At 42.7% G+C, this 14,422-nt stretch overlaps 1 protein-coding gene across 6 annotated transcripts in view; it reads left to right on the top strand.

Moving 5' to 3' along the window:
* MTMR11 (myotubularin related protein 11) overlaps positions 1-14,422 on the top strand; it is a 191,311-nt gene that overhangs the window by 86,772 nt on the left and 90,117 nt on the right. For 5 of the 6 annotated variants that reach the window (XM_068253201.1, XM_068253198.1, XM_068253202.1 and 2 more), the window contains 2 exons: positions 7,899-7,968; positions 14,179-14,315. In XM_068253201.1, coding sequence (XP_068109302.1) covers positions 7,899-7,968; positions 14,179-14,315 — 207 coding nt within the window. Of the gene's footprint in view, positions 1-1,988; positions 2,052-7,898; positions 7,969-14,178; positions 14,316-14,422 lie in introns of those variants that run through there. The other variant, XM_068253200.1, reaches the window with a different exon arrangement.

Raw genomic sequence — 14,422 nt, 5'->3', positions numbered from 1 at the left:
GCAGGCCTCTGGGGGCCTTCCTCCAAATCTGGTCCCGTGTCATACCTCCCAACTTTTTGAGATAAGAAAGAGGGACACTTAAGCCACGCCCCTTCCACACCCCAATCACACCTCCACAAACCCCTAGTCACGGATAACATAAAGATTTCATTAGAAAAATATGTTTTATAATTCAAACCGCACTGGTCCTTTCTATCCTGGTTCATTATCCTTCATATTAACATGTGAAAATAACAAATATATCAATTTAAAGCATGGGAATAAAGTTTAGAGCCAATTAAGCACATTTTTTTCATTAGAAAAATACATATATTGATATAGATCTGTACACAAGTCCTGAAAGAGGAACAAATGAGGGAGAAAGAGGGACTGGGTTCCCAAAGAGGGACTGTCCCTCTGAAAACGGAACAGTTGGGAGAATTGAGAAGTACAAAGCTAGCAGTGGCAGCTGTTCAGTGATGATCCGCATGGATCATGCAGTAATGCAAGTCAATGGGCCAGGCCTGGATTTACCTCACAGGAGCCTATAGGCACAGATGTCCTGGCACCCTAGACTTCGCCTTCCATGAACCTACAAACCCTGTTGAACCGCACTGCGAGTGTGCTGGCTGTCCCAGCTGTCACTTCTCCCTTACTTCCCTTGTCCGTCATAGGTAGTTACAGGTGCCCCTTAGTATTAGGTAGCCAGAAGTACCCTCAATATTAATTAACTAGCACTGTCCCCAAGTATTAGGTAGCTAGAGGTGCCCCTGACTGAAGGGAGATCTCATCAGAAGAATTCCAAGAGCATTTACACTCGTCACTAGGACTCTGCATAGGGATGTTAGGATATTGGTGAAGCATTAGGGTCATTATTGCCTACAGTGCCTTATGGTAACAGCCCTGTAATGGGCACCGCAGGCAGTGTGCAAGACAGGAGCACGGTGTGATTCCGATGGAAATCCCAATGATGTACTTCCTGCCCAGCACGGAGTATGTTACTAACTAGGTGGCAGGCCTATGTATATGACCCTGATGCCGCAACATGGCGCAGGGTCATATGAAGCCTCATCTCTGCACACCAACAAGCGTAAAAACGGCCTTAAGTGCAATAATGACCCTAATGCTTCACAAATATCCTAACATCTTAAAGGTAGCTTGTAATGTCTAAAAAAAAAAAAGTTTAACTTATCAGGGTCTTCTGCCAGCCCCTGCAGCCTCCCTGTGCCCCCGTCGTTGCTCATGTTTGTTGCGGCCGACTTACAAGTTGACAGTTACTGCGCCTGTGCAGCTCTTGACTGTGCGCGTCCTCGTTCGTCCTGCCGTCGCCGGGAGCATCCTGCACAGGCGCAGTATGAGAAAATCTCATACTGTGCCTGTACAGGACACTCTCTCAGCAAGGGGAACGAAAAAGAAGGACCCGCAGGCACAGTGGTCAGCGACTTCCGATAATGAAACTGAGCCACGGCGGGGGACAGGAGCTGCAAGGTGCTGGCAGAAGCCCCAGGTAACTAAAACCTTTTTTTGGGACATTACCGGTTTCTTTTAAACTAACAATAATTACCTAATCAGGTGGGGAATCCAGTTAAATAGTTCCGGTCATCTGCAGTGCCATTCTGCCATGCAAAGACATTAGCTGAATTGATTTAGCACTGTGCGTAGAATTGTCCTTCAACAAAGTTCCCTAGAGTTTAGGTCCTGTATGGGTACAGTGGCAGTCATATATCCTGCCAGCCGAGGTGGTAGACAATGATTCCATATGGAAGTTCCAGCAGGTAGGCAGCCTGAAAGCAGGACTGGAACCACACTGGCTGCTATTTCTGTCTCTTCACATCTCCACATTTCTGTGAAAACAGAAACTCCACAATGAGCTTCACAGAGCTGCGGAATGCAGGGACACATTTTTGAGAACAGAAAACAGGTCTGGTTCCCAGAATGAGAGCACTGCAATGACTCATGTACCTTGTACTTCTGGAAAGAACTTCTACACAAACTGTCCAGCCCATGTTCAGCAAATGCAGCCAATGTTTTGCCCTTCCAGTGTATTCATTTGCCATAAATCCAGGGAGAAGGTACGTGTGCGTGCGTGTTTGTGTGTGTGCGTGTGTGTTTGTTTGCATGTGTGTTTGTGTTTGCGTGTGTGGAAGAGGAATGCTACAAAAGAAGAAGAGTTTCAAAAAAGTATTTTTACATTTACAGATATTGGATCATTGGGGTATAGTCACCAAACTGCGGTAGTCAGAATAACGTGCTTCAAGTATGTACACACATGCAATGATTGTCTGCTTTGACTGATTATCATTCGCCTCATTAGTGAGTGTACAGCTGTCACCCAGTATCACTCAAAGCTGATAGCCAGTCTATAGCACAAATTAATAGGATCCCCTGCTACTGTAACGTTATAATGGCCTGCTTGCTCTTCCTCTTGTAAGTAAATCTGGCTAGCTGGATCAGGGAATGTTCAGCAACGTGGCCTGAGGAACGAGCGTTTCCCGATCCATCTGGGTACCCATAGGAACACACAATGAATGAATGAGGAGGCTGTTGTGATAGTCAAGATAGGACATGGCCGAGGCATATGGAAGAATTTTAGTGGAACTTCAAGTGAGATTGGGACGGATTTATGATATGTTTTTAAGAAGGAGATGAATGGATGTGGCTAATGAGTTAATTTAACTTGAAAAACAGTTCAAAGTCAAATAACCCAGTGTAGTGTATGTCCAGGGCCAGATTTGTACTCTTTACCACCCAAGGCCACTGTCACTGGCCGCCCCCCTCCAGTATAGGTAGCCAGATGACCCCTCCCCTCTTTCCCTCCAGTATAGGTAGCTTAATGACTCCAATAATCCCTCCTCCCCCCCCCCCCCCTTCAGTATAGGTAACCAGCTCGCCTTCACGCCGCAGCAGCCATCAGTGTCACTTATTTGTCTGCTCATTTCCAGTGCAGAAGCTTCCTCTTCCTTTCTGTCTCCAATGCTGCCCAAGTCCATAGCCAACAGCCACAATGCAAACGTGCACAGAGAGCAAGGTGGCTGCTGCACAGGCATCTGGCAGCGCGCTCGCCTGATCTCCCTGGATTTCAGCATTTGCGAGCTTGCAATGCTGCACCAGTTTAGCCTGCTGCTTTGGTGCCCTTGCTCCTGTTTCGCCCTAAGCCATGGCCTAGGTGGCCTTGGCCTAAATCTGGCCCTTTGTATGTCCTGATAATATTCTCCTTGACTACTGTAAGGCTCTGCTCATCATGCTGTAAAACTTTACGCTTGTAATTCTGCTTAATGCAGTTAATTGAATACACCTCTCTGTGGCATACCATATAGCAGACTAGCTAATACCTTCTGTTTTAAGAAGGCAATATCCTGCTCTATATAGCAGCCCCTTACACACTCCTAGGAGTTCTGGTTCACCATGAGCTTGCTGGGTAATATATTCTGTAACTCTGGGTGTTTCAAGTCCTACCCCATAGAGCCATATTAATCCAAGCCATGCAGTGATGTGGATCAACCAATCAGAAACAGTCTGTATGCATGTTGGATTAGTGTGGCTCTGTAATATTAACAAGCTGACACATCATTGCATTCCAGCAGTTCTGGGGATGTGTTTAGCTATTAGGGACAACAGAAATGATTTGCATATTTCAGCAGTGATGCACTGTGGGACATTTCAGAGCTCACTCCAACCAAGAATAATCGCAAAAACCTTCTGTTTTAAAAAAGCAAAATTCTTCTTGGTAAGTAAGATCTTCCATCCCTCTTAATTATCCCCTTAATTTAACCCCCTTAATTCAGCTGCCCATCTTTGTAACCTTTCTAGGTCAATGTCCTTCTATAGGGCAGTGCCCAAAACTGTACTCCATACTCCAGATGTGGCCTCACAAGGGATTTATACAGATGGAGTAGTTTACTAGCATCCCGAGATATTATTTGCCATTTTACGCATCCCAGAATTGCATTTGCTTTAGCGACCGCTGCTTGGCATTGTACACAGTTACTTAACTTGTTATCAACCAGATTCATCTGCTGTGTGTTTTTATGTGTATATATATATATATAATATATATATATATATATATATATATATATATATATATATATATATATATTATATATATATATATATATATATATATATATATATATATATATATATATATATATATATTATACACATGCACACAGTAAATATATATATATCCTGTGTATGGCTAATGCTACTAGGGGCATTAAAGGTATTAGAAGCTGGTTCTTTTTAAGCAATGGCACTGTTTTAGGCACAGGTAGGAAAGCTGCTTTGGTTCCAAAAGGGAAATTGTGCAGATGAACAAGACATGGTTTGGAGCTGTGCTGCATGTATACATTGCCCCATCTGTTTGCTCTGTCATACAATTACAGCAGTAAATATTGAGGGACAGGATAATGTGAGATGTGTTTACTTTCCTAACTGCTGACAGAGTGGGAGGTCTGGGGAATGTCCACATCTGAGGAGACTAGTCATGGGACATGTCAGGTGTCTGAATGTAGTCATAGTGTGCTGTTGCTCAGTCAGTACAGTATTGAATCAATTAAGATGCCTACATCATTTATGCAGCCTATGTGTGCACATTTCCATATCAGTGAATACATGTAGAATTAAGTCATTTGTGATCTTTTAAGGGAAGAGTTGTTGTCGTCGTCTTCTAAATCTCATCTAAAGGGAAACTCAATGCTCACTCCTGGAGGTGCCCATTGACTATACAATATTTTCATCAGTCGCGATCATTCAATTAGATTTGCGGGATGGAAAGTATTCAGAAGGATATTATCGATTGTTCGCATAATCCAGAATGTCTCTCTTCATATATGATAGCAAAAAACACATTCCTATTCACAACAATTTCTATTCCAATTGACCATAGAATTGTTTTACATTAATTCTCTCCACATACTGCATGGTTTTCTGTACAATTTGATCTTAAAAATCTGATGGAAAGATTGTGTCTGAGGAAAATATTGTACAACTAATGACCAGGGCTGTGGAGTCGGTCCAAAAATCCACCGACTCCGACTCCTCAGTTTAGGATTCCACCGACTCCGACTCCTCTAATTTGCATATTACAATTTTGTTGCTTAATAGTATGTAACGTGAAATTCGTCTCTTAACTGCCAACACTTAGGAATTTTACAAGACAACTGAAGTGAGAAGGATATGTAGACTACTATATTTATTCCCTTTAGACTAAAACTAGTCCTTGGTAAGAGTACTTGTAAAAGGTACAGACCGGAACAAAGAACATCTATTAGGCCCTAGGCAATTTAACTGTGGGTACATGTAAGAATGATGTGCAGGTACTCTGCAGGGGAATGAGGAGATTCTTCCTCTATTACACATTCTTCATGCACAATCTGAACCAGGTTTATGGGTGATAGACAACACCTCTGTGTTCAATGTGCACAACATTCTCAGTGGATTCCCTGCAGCTCTGTGGGGAGAGCATATGTAGAGTATAGTACTACTGTGTAACAAAGTAAACCAGAGACAGATGAAATTAAAGTTTTATACATACCTGGGGCTTCCTCCAGCCCCCTTCAGGCTAATCAGTCCCTCGCTGTCCTCCTTCACCACCTGGATCTTCTGCTATGAGTCCAGGTACTTGAGCCAGTCTGGTGTAGTGCGCATGCACACACTCCGCCGCTGGGAGCGTACTACACCTACGCAGCACTATTGCGCAGGTGCAGAATGCTCCTGGCTGTGGAAGCGGCACGTAGCTAGACTGCTCTGACTGGCTGAATTACCTGGACTCATAGCAGAATATCCAGGTGGTGGAGGAGGACAGCGAGGGACTGATTAGCCTGAAGGGATTTGGAAGAAGCCCCAGGTATGTATAACACTTTTCTTTTCATCCGTCTCAGGTAGCCTTTAATTTGTAGTCACCAAACCAAATTTTAACAACATATCAAATTATTTGATTTCATGAGCAAAGAGTGTGCATACATTTGCATAAACCAGCATCAACACAGAATTATTTCCATCTCATTGACCATCTCTATTAGTGACACGGCTACACATCAGGCTTTATACTTACAGCATAGATATTTCGTATATATAAGAGATTCCTGTGTACACATCATATATACTGTACAGTCACAATCAGATATGTATATCTGACTTTAAAAATACGGGGACTGCTTTATTGAAGCAGCACAAGTAACTAATTTTGATTGGTTTATTTCATTTTTGTGGACTGAACACAGCTATTACTGTATATATACATTATTTTTAATGACTATTATCTGAGAAATAGAACATTTTATCATATTTTCTATTTTAATTACAGTTACAAATTTATTCGGAGTCGGAGTCGGTGCATTTTTTCCCGACTCCGACTCCAGGCACCCAAAATTGCTCCGACTCCACGACTCCGACTCCACGGCCCTGCTAATGACACCTTTAATTAAGAGGATCTTAGTTGGCTCTTCCGGGACAGAAGAGGAGGAAGAGCTTAGTGGGGGGAAATTTCATAATAGGATTGCATATATGTAATTAAGGCACCAGGAATTTGGGCACAGGGTACAGCCAAAAAACAGCTCACCTTGCTCCTGCAAAAGTCACAGCTTTTGTTTTTATTCGCGCTCCAGGCCGCCATGGACTCAGGAGAAAGACGTAATTGGGCTTCCAGCTATTGATGGCACCCAAATGATGCTATTTTTATGGTAATTTGGGTTCCGTCTTTTGACGGTGCCCAAATGACTGATCGAGCGCTGCTATAGCTGTCATTCATATTACGGCCTATGGCAGCACCCACATTTCCACTGCCGGTTTTGCTTGACTCGAATAGGATCAGTCTTTGGGCTAATGTGGGCCAGTTGCATGGGGCAACATTACAGATTGGCTGCATGAAAAGCTAAACTGTTAACCATTTAAGGATGACGCTAGTTGAAATCGCTCCCACTGATGATGTTGCTATCTCCCCGCCACAGCTCATTTACCCTGCTGTGGGTATGACAGCAGAGCCCTGTAAGTGGGGCAGGATTTCATTGACTCCTTACCCTACCTATCAATGTAGGCAACTCCCATTGGCTTACATTGATAGACACGGTCAGGTTCCAATGAAAGTGGCTCTGACCAACTCACAGAACTCTTCTGTCATAGAGACGGCAAAGTGAGTGGCCTGAGGTTCCCAGCGTACAGTGTAAATGGCTGTTGCAGTGGGTATGTACGGCGATTTGTCGGTATTCTGCCATTTCTGGTACCAGGGGTCTCTGGTTCTTAAATGAAACCTGAAGCGAGGAAAATTATTTAAAGTAAACACATGACGTAGCTGCAAATGAATATTACATACTAACCTCACCGTCAGTTCCTCTCAGAGGCTCACCATTTCTTCTTACAGTGATCCCTTCCAGTTCTGACAATATTTTGTCAGAACTGAAATACACCAGTAGCGGTCAGTTATATATCAGCAGCTGTTAGTTACAACTGAATGTGCAAGGTAATGTCCATGTTTCCCTATGGCTCAAGTGGGTGATATTACAGTTTAACAGTGTGCTGACCAGGAAGCTGTTATGAGGCAATATCCATTTTTAAAATGGAGGACGGAGAAATCCATTGATCACAGTGGACAAATGGGATGCAGGAGAGGAGAAGGAGATTGAGTGGTAGACTACACAGGAGGTAAGTATGACCTGTGTATGGTTATTTTGACTTTTTATTTTCAGTTCAGGTTCTCTTTAAGGGGGCAGAGACTGCTGGTACTTAAATGGTTAAAGAAGAAGACAGCAGTCTTTAAATATTTTTTATTTTTTATTGTAGTTTCTCTTGTAATACATTACATTGCCATGTATACTATATACATGTTATTGTTGTAGCTGTCATAGCTCTTGTATTTAGAAAGCATACTGCTTGTAACTATATAAGTCTCAGTGACCATCGCTCTGTTTATTTTGCAGGTCAGAAGCTCGAAGTCTCCAACAATGGGTGACCGCACAGCGCAGAGTGTCACCCTCAAGTGCCTGCCGGGTGAGTGCAGACAGGAAACTGAAGCACGCAGCAAAAGAGCACATAATCTTCTGGTTTCCATGGCAACACAGACCACACTGCCACGCTGCCTAAATATCAACTTCCTGTCCCAGCACACGCTTAGAAATGGCTGATTTACTTTCTGTAATCTCCGCTTTTCTGTAAAAGGCTTGATTAAAAGCCAGATGATATTAGGAAGGTTGTAGGAAGTTCAGAAACAGAATCTTTTGTACCTAAGGGACTGGGTCATTGCAGAGTTATTTAACTATGCACAGTACTTCTCAGCTTCTGAGTGTATAACGGCACATACGGGTTTATGCACTAAAATGCATTAAAGTGAAGCCGAGAGGAACCTCAGCTCAAAAATCACATAATTATCTAAGAAGATGAAAGCATCTTGATCCTCCAGACAGAGCCGGGACAAGGTCCTCCAGCACCCAAGGCTGAGACACCAAAGTGCGCCCCTCCATCCCTGCCACCCGAGCCATCAAACACTGATTGCTATTAGACTAAGAGGCGCCACAGGGCCCACAACCTCCCCAACACCTTAATATCTAGTTATCTGGCTTGCAATCACTGCCACGTATCCCCTTTTCTTATTTCTTTCTGCATCAAACACAATTAGGAATGACAGCTGAATGAATTCTGCGCCCCCTCCTACATTGCGCCCTGAGGCTGGAGCCTCTCCAGCCTATGCCTCGGCCCGGCCCTGCCTCCAGAGGCTTCCCGTGTGCTCCTCGCGCCTACCTCCGCAGGTCGGGACCTTCTGGAAGATCCGTGCCACGGATCTTTCCAGTTACTAGGGAGGAATGGCTGCAGTGGTACAGGCTACACACAGACTATTTACAGGAAAGCAAGGAACAAGATGTAAACAAATCCTTTCTACTGGATGGGCTACTAACTAATTAAAGTTGAGAATCCTCTCTACTAGGTACAAGCCTAATGCTTGTCCCAAACAAAACAAGAATAACAGCAATCCTTACCTGCACAAACTTCAAAAAATTACCTTGTTAGTTCAGCACAGAGCCTATGCTCTCTCAGATCAGACTGATTCCAGGCTGAGCTACTCAGCCTTTTATTTCCTACACGATCGCACCTTTCAGGGAGAGCAACAAATTCTGGTGTGTTATCTCATTTCCTCACCTGAGCATCTGCTTCAGGGAAAAAAAAAATAAGTTCATGAAAATAGCAGTGCAGATGAGAGAAATCTGGCACAAATATAAACATCATCGATCACTTTTCCAGACTCTCTTCTTGCAATTGTCACACTCTGTAACAAATGCAAGTTTGAATAGAGACTTTTACAATGCCTCTTTTGTTTCCCTACATTATAACCATATAATCTTGTGATGCGCTCACTGACAATGATTATCACCAGCACACAGTTCCCTTGAGGCGCCGGGAAATTTGGGTTGATGGCACCGCAACGCTAAAAAAATAGCCCCCAAGGGTTTCCGCGTTAATACACAGTAATCCCCCTTCTGGCTGAAAGTCAAGCTAGCGCTCTGTTCTCATGACCGAAAAACAAATTGCTCGGAAGTGAATTGAAAAAATCTGCTTTTGCCCTTCTTGTGTCCTCTTCTATGCCTCTTTGTGTCCCCCTGTGTCCTCCTCTGCATGGGCACAGTACATTGCGGCCGGTTGGAGGTTCGAATTGGCAGGCATTCAGAAGTCAGGAACTCCCTGCATTTGGACTATAAGATGCAGTGACTTTTTTTCCCCACTTTTTGGGGAGAAAAAGTGAGTCTCATAGTCCAAAAAATACAGTATTTATATTGCAAATATTGGAGTATATTGTAACATAGTTTTTAGTGCACAATTCTTGTATTTTTACAAAACGCAGATATAAAAGTCGATCCTGAACTTGAGCTTTACATTTTCAGAAACAGCTGTCCGCACCGCAATCTATCCGTCTCTTACTAATTTCATCCGTATGCCTTTCCATGTGGCCAGGCCGAAATCCAATGGCCTACTGTTATTAGAAATTGTTTTAATTATATCCTGAAATTATAACCAGCTGTCAGCCGACAACCTTGGCCTGTGTCTCTGAATTTTAGTTATGTGTCAACAACTGCACTGAGGCCAATGAGAATTTCCTGGAGCCAATATATTCTGACAGCAACATTGCAGTGATAAAAGGCAAGTAAGAGGAATGAGTATGGGTACACTTAAATGAAACCTGAGGAGAAAATAAACTGATGAGATGAACAACTGTATCTATCCTCCTGCACCTAAAAATGTGTTGTTTTTTTTGTGTGTGTTTTTTTAGAATCCCCAGCCTTATTCACTGTTAAAATGTTAAAATAACGTTTACAGGTTTTAATTGTCTCAGCCAAATGACATGGTCTTTCAGTATCCCAGAGCTAAAATATATGAACTATTTACCTATTTTTATCTATCCCCTGCAATCAGAAGCTGTTCTTTTCCAGAAAGAGTTTTATGGCTATAGTTCCTTAATGGGAACCTGAAGCGAGAATTATATGGAAGCTGCCATATTTATTTTCTTTTAAACAATACCAGTTGCCTGGCAGCCCTGCTGGTCTATTTGGCTGCAGTAGTGTCTGAATCACACCAGGAACAAGCAGGCAGAAAATCTTGTCAGATCTGACAAGAATGTCAGAAATTTCTGATCAGCTGCATGCATGTTTGGGGTCTATGGCTGAAAGTATTAGAGGCAGAGGATCAGCAGGATACCCTGGCAACTATTCCCTTAAAAGGGAATAAATATGAGAGCCTCCATATCCTTCTCACTTCAGTTGTCCTTTAACATTGAGGCCGGTTTTATATTTGTGGTGAGCGTTGGGGTGTTATGCTCCGCCCCCTCACATTGCACCGCAATGCAAAAATATTGATTCATATGCCTGTTAATGCAGCACGCCCTGTTAAATCTAGCATGTTGCAAACAGCATATAAAACCATTCTGTACAGTACTTGTTAAAAGCAGTGCATAAGTGACTGTTAACAACAATATCTTCAGCCATATTGCTGTGCAAAGGTTAATAAGGAATTCTTTAAACTAAAGGGGTTGCTTAGGCATGACACGTGAAAACACTTGAGTCTCAGGCATGAACAGGAAACTATACACTATGACTATAATGTTCTTATCTGTTGTTTTATAGCAACCATTATCCTGATGCATTCTAAGAAACAGAAACAGGTTTTACTGTCATTTAGCACCATAAGAAAAAAAAAGCTGAAACTCTGTGAGCACAATTTGTATACATATGCCAGTAAATAGTACTTTCATATAAGGCCTCTTTCCCACAGCAAGAAGTTTTGAATCAGGATGATACCATATATTGGCTAACTTAAAAGAAAGAGTAGAAGATATCATCCTGATTCAAAACTTTTTGCTTTTACTGATGGCTAACAGTACAGTACTCAACTGTTTCCCACAGATGACTCGATTTCGATAACATTTTTGCAAAAAACTTTCGTATTTTCGCATTTTTGCAGTTTGTGAAAACCTGTGAAAAGCAGAAAAAAGCAGAAAAACAATATTTTTACTGCCAATTTTTTTCCCACAAAGCCGCAAAACAATCTATATTTTTACAGCGAAAATTTGTGAAAAACAACATTTTCAATTACTTTTTCACTTGAAGATTGAATTTAACAATTTTTGTGAAATTGAATGCGAAAAAATGGCATTTTTTGCTTATCTCACTGCTAGTGGGGTAGCGGCTATGGCCCTGACAATTTGCGGTTTGTGGAACTCATTGCATTGTGGGAAATAACAGCTGTTTCCAACTGCCAAGCAATCAGTATCTCCCTCTGTGCATAGAATGCTCAGTAAACGGACATCCTGCAAAGATAACTGACAGGACTAAACATGTTGCCACCAGTGATACATTTCAGAATGTAAATGGGGGAAAGGAAAGATTTGACAATGGCCAAACACTGACTAAATAATTTATAAGTGAATATTGTAAAATATAAGTAATTTTGTTCATTACGTTATTTTCACTACAGTTCTTCTTAAAGGGACTCAGAGCTGGGAAAATAAAAAGATTTTATACATATCTGGGGCTTCCTCCAGCCCCATCCGCCTGGATCGCTCCCACACCGCCATCCTCTGCTGCCCGCAGCTCCGGTACCGGGTCCCGTCACTGACGTCATTGGAGCCAGCCTACGCAGGAGAAGTTCCCCCTCTACGTATTTCTCCAGCGGCTGCTGGAAAGATATGCAAACAGCGCACTTCTCTTACGCTAGACTGGCTCCGTCTGACAGAAATGCAGGTACCCGGGTCTCGTAGCTGCTGGCAGCGGAGGACACCGGCGTGGGAGCGATCCAGGCGGATGGGGCTGGTGGAAGCCCCAGGTATGTATTAAATCTTTTTAATTTTCAACTTGGGTACACTTTTTAAGTTTTGCAAAGGCAAAGTGCATTGCTGATAATATATATGGGTAGGTGTTAGGTGATGGGGTTGGGTGGCAGTCATTATGTGAAATGGTGATCATTTTCAGTAAGTTCAATGCTAATAGGACTCGTCCCGAGCCATTCTTATACTGATCTGTGTTTAGAAAAAATGTAACTTGGTGGCTTATTATTAGTAGCTTATAGTAGCTGTAGTTTGTGATTCATGCTTCTGAGTCTCTTGTTCCATGTATTATTATTGTTTATTTATATAATGCCAACATCTTCCATAGTACTGTATGCAGTGCAAAACAAATAGTGGGGAGCATAGATACATGAGGAGGTAGTTCAAAGTGTTGTGCAATCAGGACATCCAGCAATACAATTACAAATACATGCACAGTTGATGAGTGGTTTGAGACACCACCAATATTGATACACGTTCATATGATAAATTACACCAGAATAAGAAACACTATGCAGAGTTCCCTGCCCTTTCAAGTTTACAATGTAGAGCAGGTGTGTCAAACTCAATTACAAAGTAGGCTGCAATTGAACACTGGGACCAAGTCGCAGGCCAATATCAATGTCTAGTGGCCACCTCCCTTCATTATATAAAGTTCCCTGATGTCTAGTGGCCCAATTCCCTCCCCTATACAGTTCCTTGGTGTCTAGTGGTCTTCCCTCCCGCCTCTTTACAGTTCCCTGGTGTCTAGTGGTCCTCCATCCCCTATACCAGGCTTTCTCAACCAGGATTCCCTGGAACCCCAGGGTTCCTTGAGGACTCTGCAGGGGTTCCTTGGCATTTTACCCCATCGTAAGGGAAGTATAATAAAGCACACTATAATAGGTGGTATTGTAACAAGAAGCACCAAATTGGGGCTCAGGAGACAGTATAATGAGTGGCAGTGTAATAGGGGGTAGTGAAATTAGCAGCCTAACCTATTTAAAGACCATGCCTCCTGAAAAATAAATGTAGGGGTTCCTCGAGACCAAAAAATTGTTTGCAGGGGTTCCTTGAGATCCAAAAGTTATTTACAGGGTTCCTCCAAGGTAAAAAGGTTGAGAAAGGCTGCCCTATACAGTTATTATTATTATTGATTTATAAAGTGCCAACATATTCCGTGGTGCTGTACAAAGTATACTTTCCTGGGGTCCCCTGCCTGCCCTATACAGTTCTCTGATGTCTAGTGCTTTCCCCCCTCCCTCCCGATATGGCTTCCCTTGTGATGTAGGGCTTCACCTCCAGTATACCTTCCCTGGTGGCCTAACGTGTGAGTGCTGTAAAAACAGTGCAGGGGACTTGGGCGCAGGAATTACGGCTATAGCGGCGCTCAGTGAGTAATTTGGACGCTGTCAAAAGACGGAGCAAATATTACTACAAAAACACTGTAATTGAGCCACCAGCAATAGCTGGAAGCAGAGTTACATCTTTCTCCCACTATCCACAGTGACCTGGAGTAGGTCTTGTGCAGGAGCAGGGTTAGCTGTTTATCGGCTTTATCCTGCGCCCAAATCTCCCGGGCCGATTCATAGCTACGCCTAAAGTGGATCAAACATAATGCAAAGGGAAGAAACCACTTGAGAGCCAAATTTGATGGCTCTGCAGGCCGGAGTTTGACATGTATGATCTAGAGAAAGATCAATGTTACTGCTGTAAAAGCTGTTGGTCATTATTGGCTGGAGTGCATTGCATCACTAAAGTATACATAGCAAGAATATTGACACTCTGCTACCCCTACATAAATGTATGTAATAACAGTTGAATACAATCATCAAAATCTTAACTATATTGGGCTTTAGAAGTAAGTGCCAGTTTTGTGTTTTAATTTACCCGTAATATTTTAATTTCTCCAGGAGAACATGTCCACGAAGAATCACTGAAGGTTAGGAAACGCATCCATTTCAAAGATGGACACCGAGATATTTATGGCACTTTGTACTGCACCAGTTACAGGATTGCTTTCAGGCCAGACTACCTGCAGCCTTCCCAGGTGAGTCTGCGTTTTTTCTTTAGAAGGTTGAGGCAAGCTTGAGCAAGCAGTAGAACACCCAATCACATACTAGTTCTGGGTCAGTAATTCTAAAGGTGTCAGAGGCA

Source organism: Hyperolius riggenbachi, chromosome 9, assembly GCF_040937935.1.
Source record: "Hyperolius riggenbachi isolate aHypRig1 chromosome 9, aHypRig1.pri, whole genome shotgun sequence".
NCBI classification, from domain to species: domain Eukaryota; kingdom Metazoa; phylum Chordata; class Amphibia; order Anura; family Hyperoliidae; genus Hyperolius; species Hyperolius riggenbachi.
The sequence above is the reverse complement of the archived record's forward strand: the minus strand, read 5'-3'. Positions and strand labels throughout refer to the sequence as shown.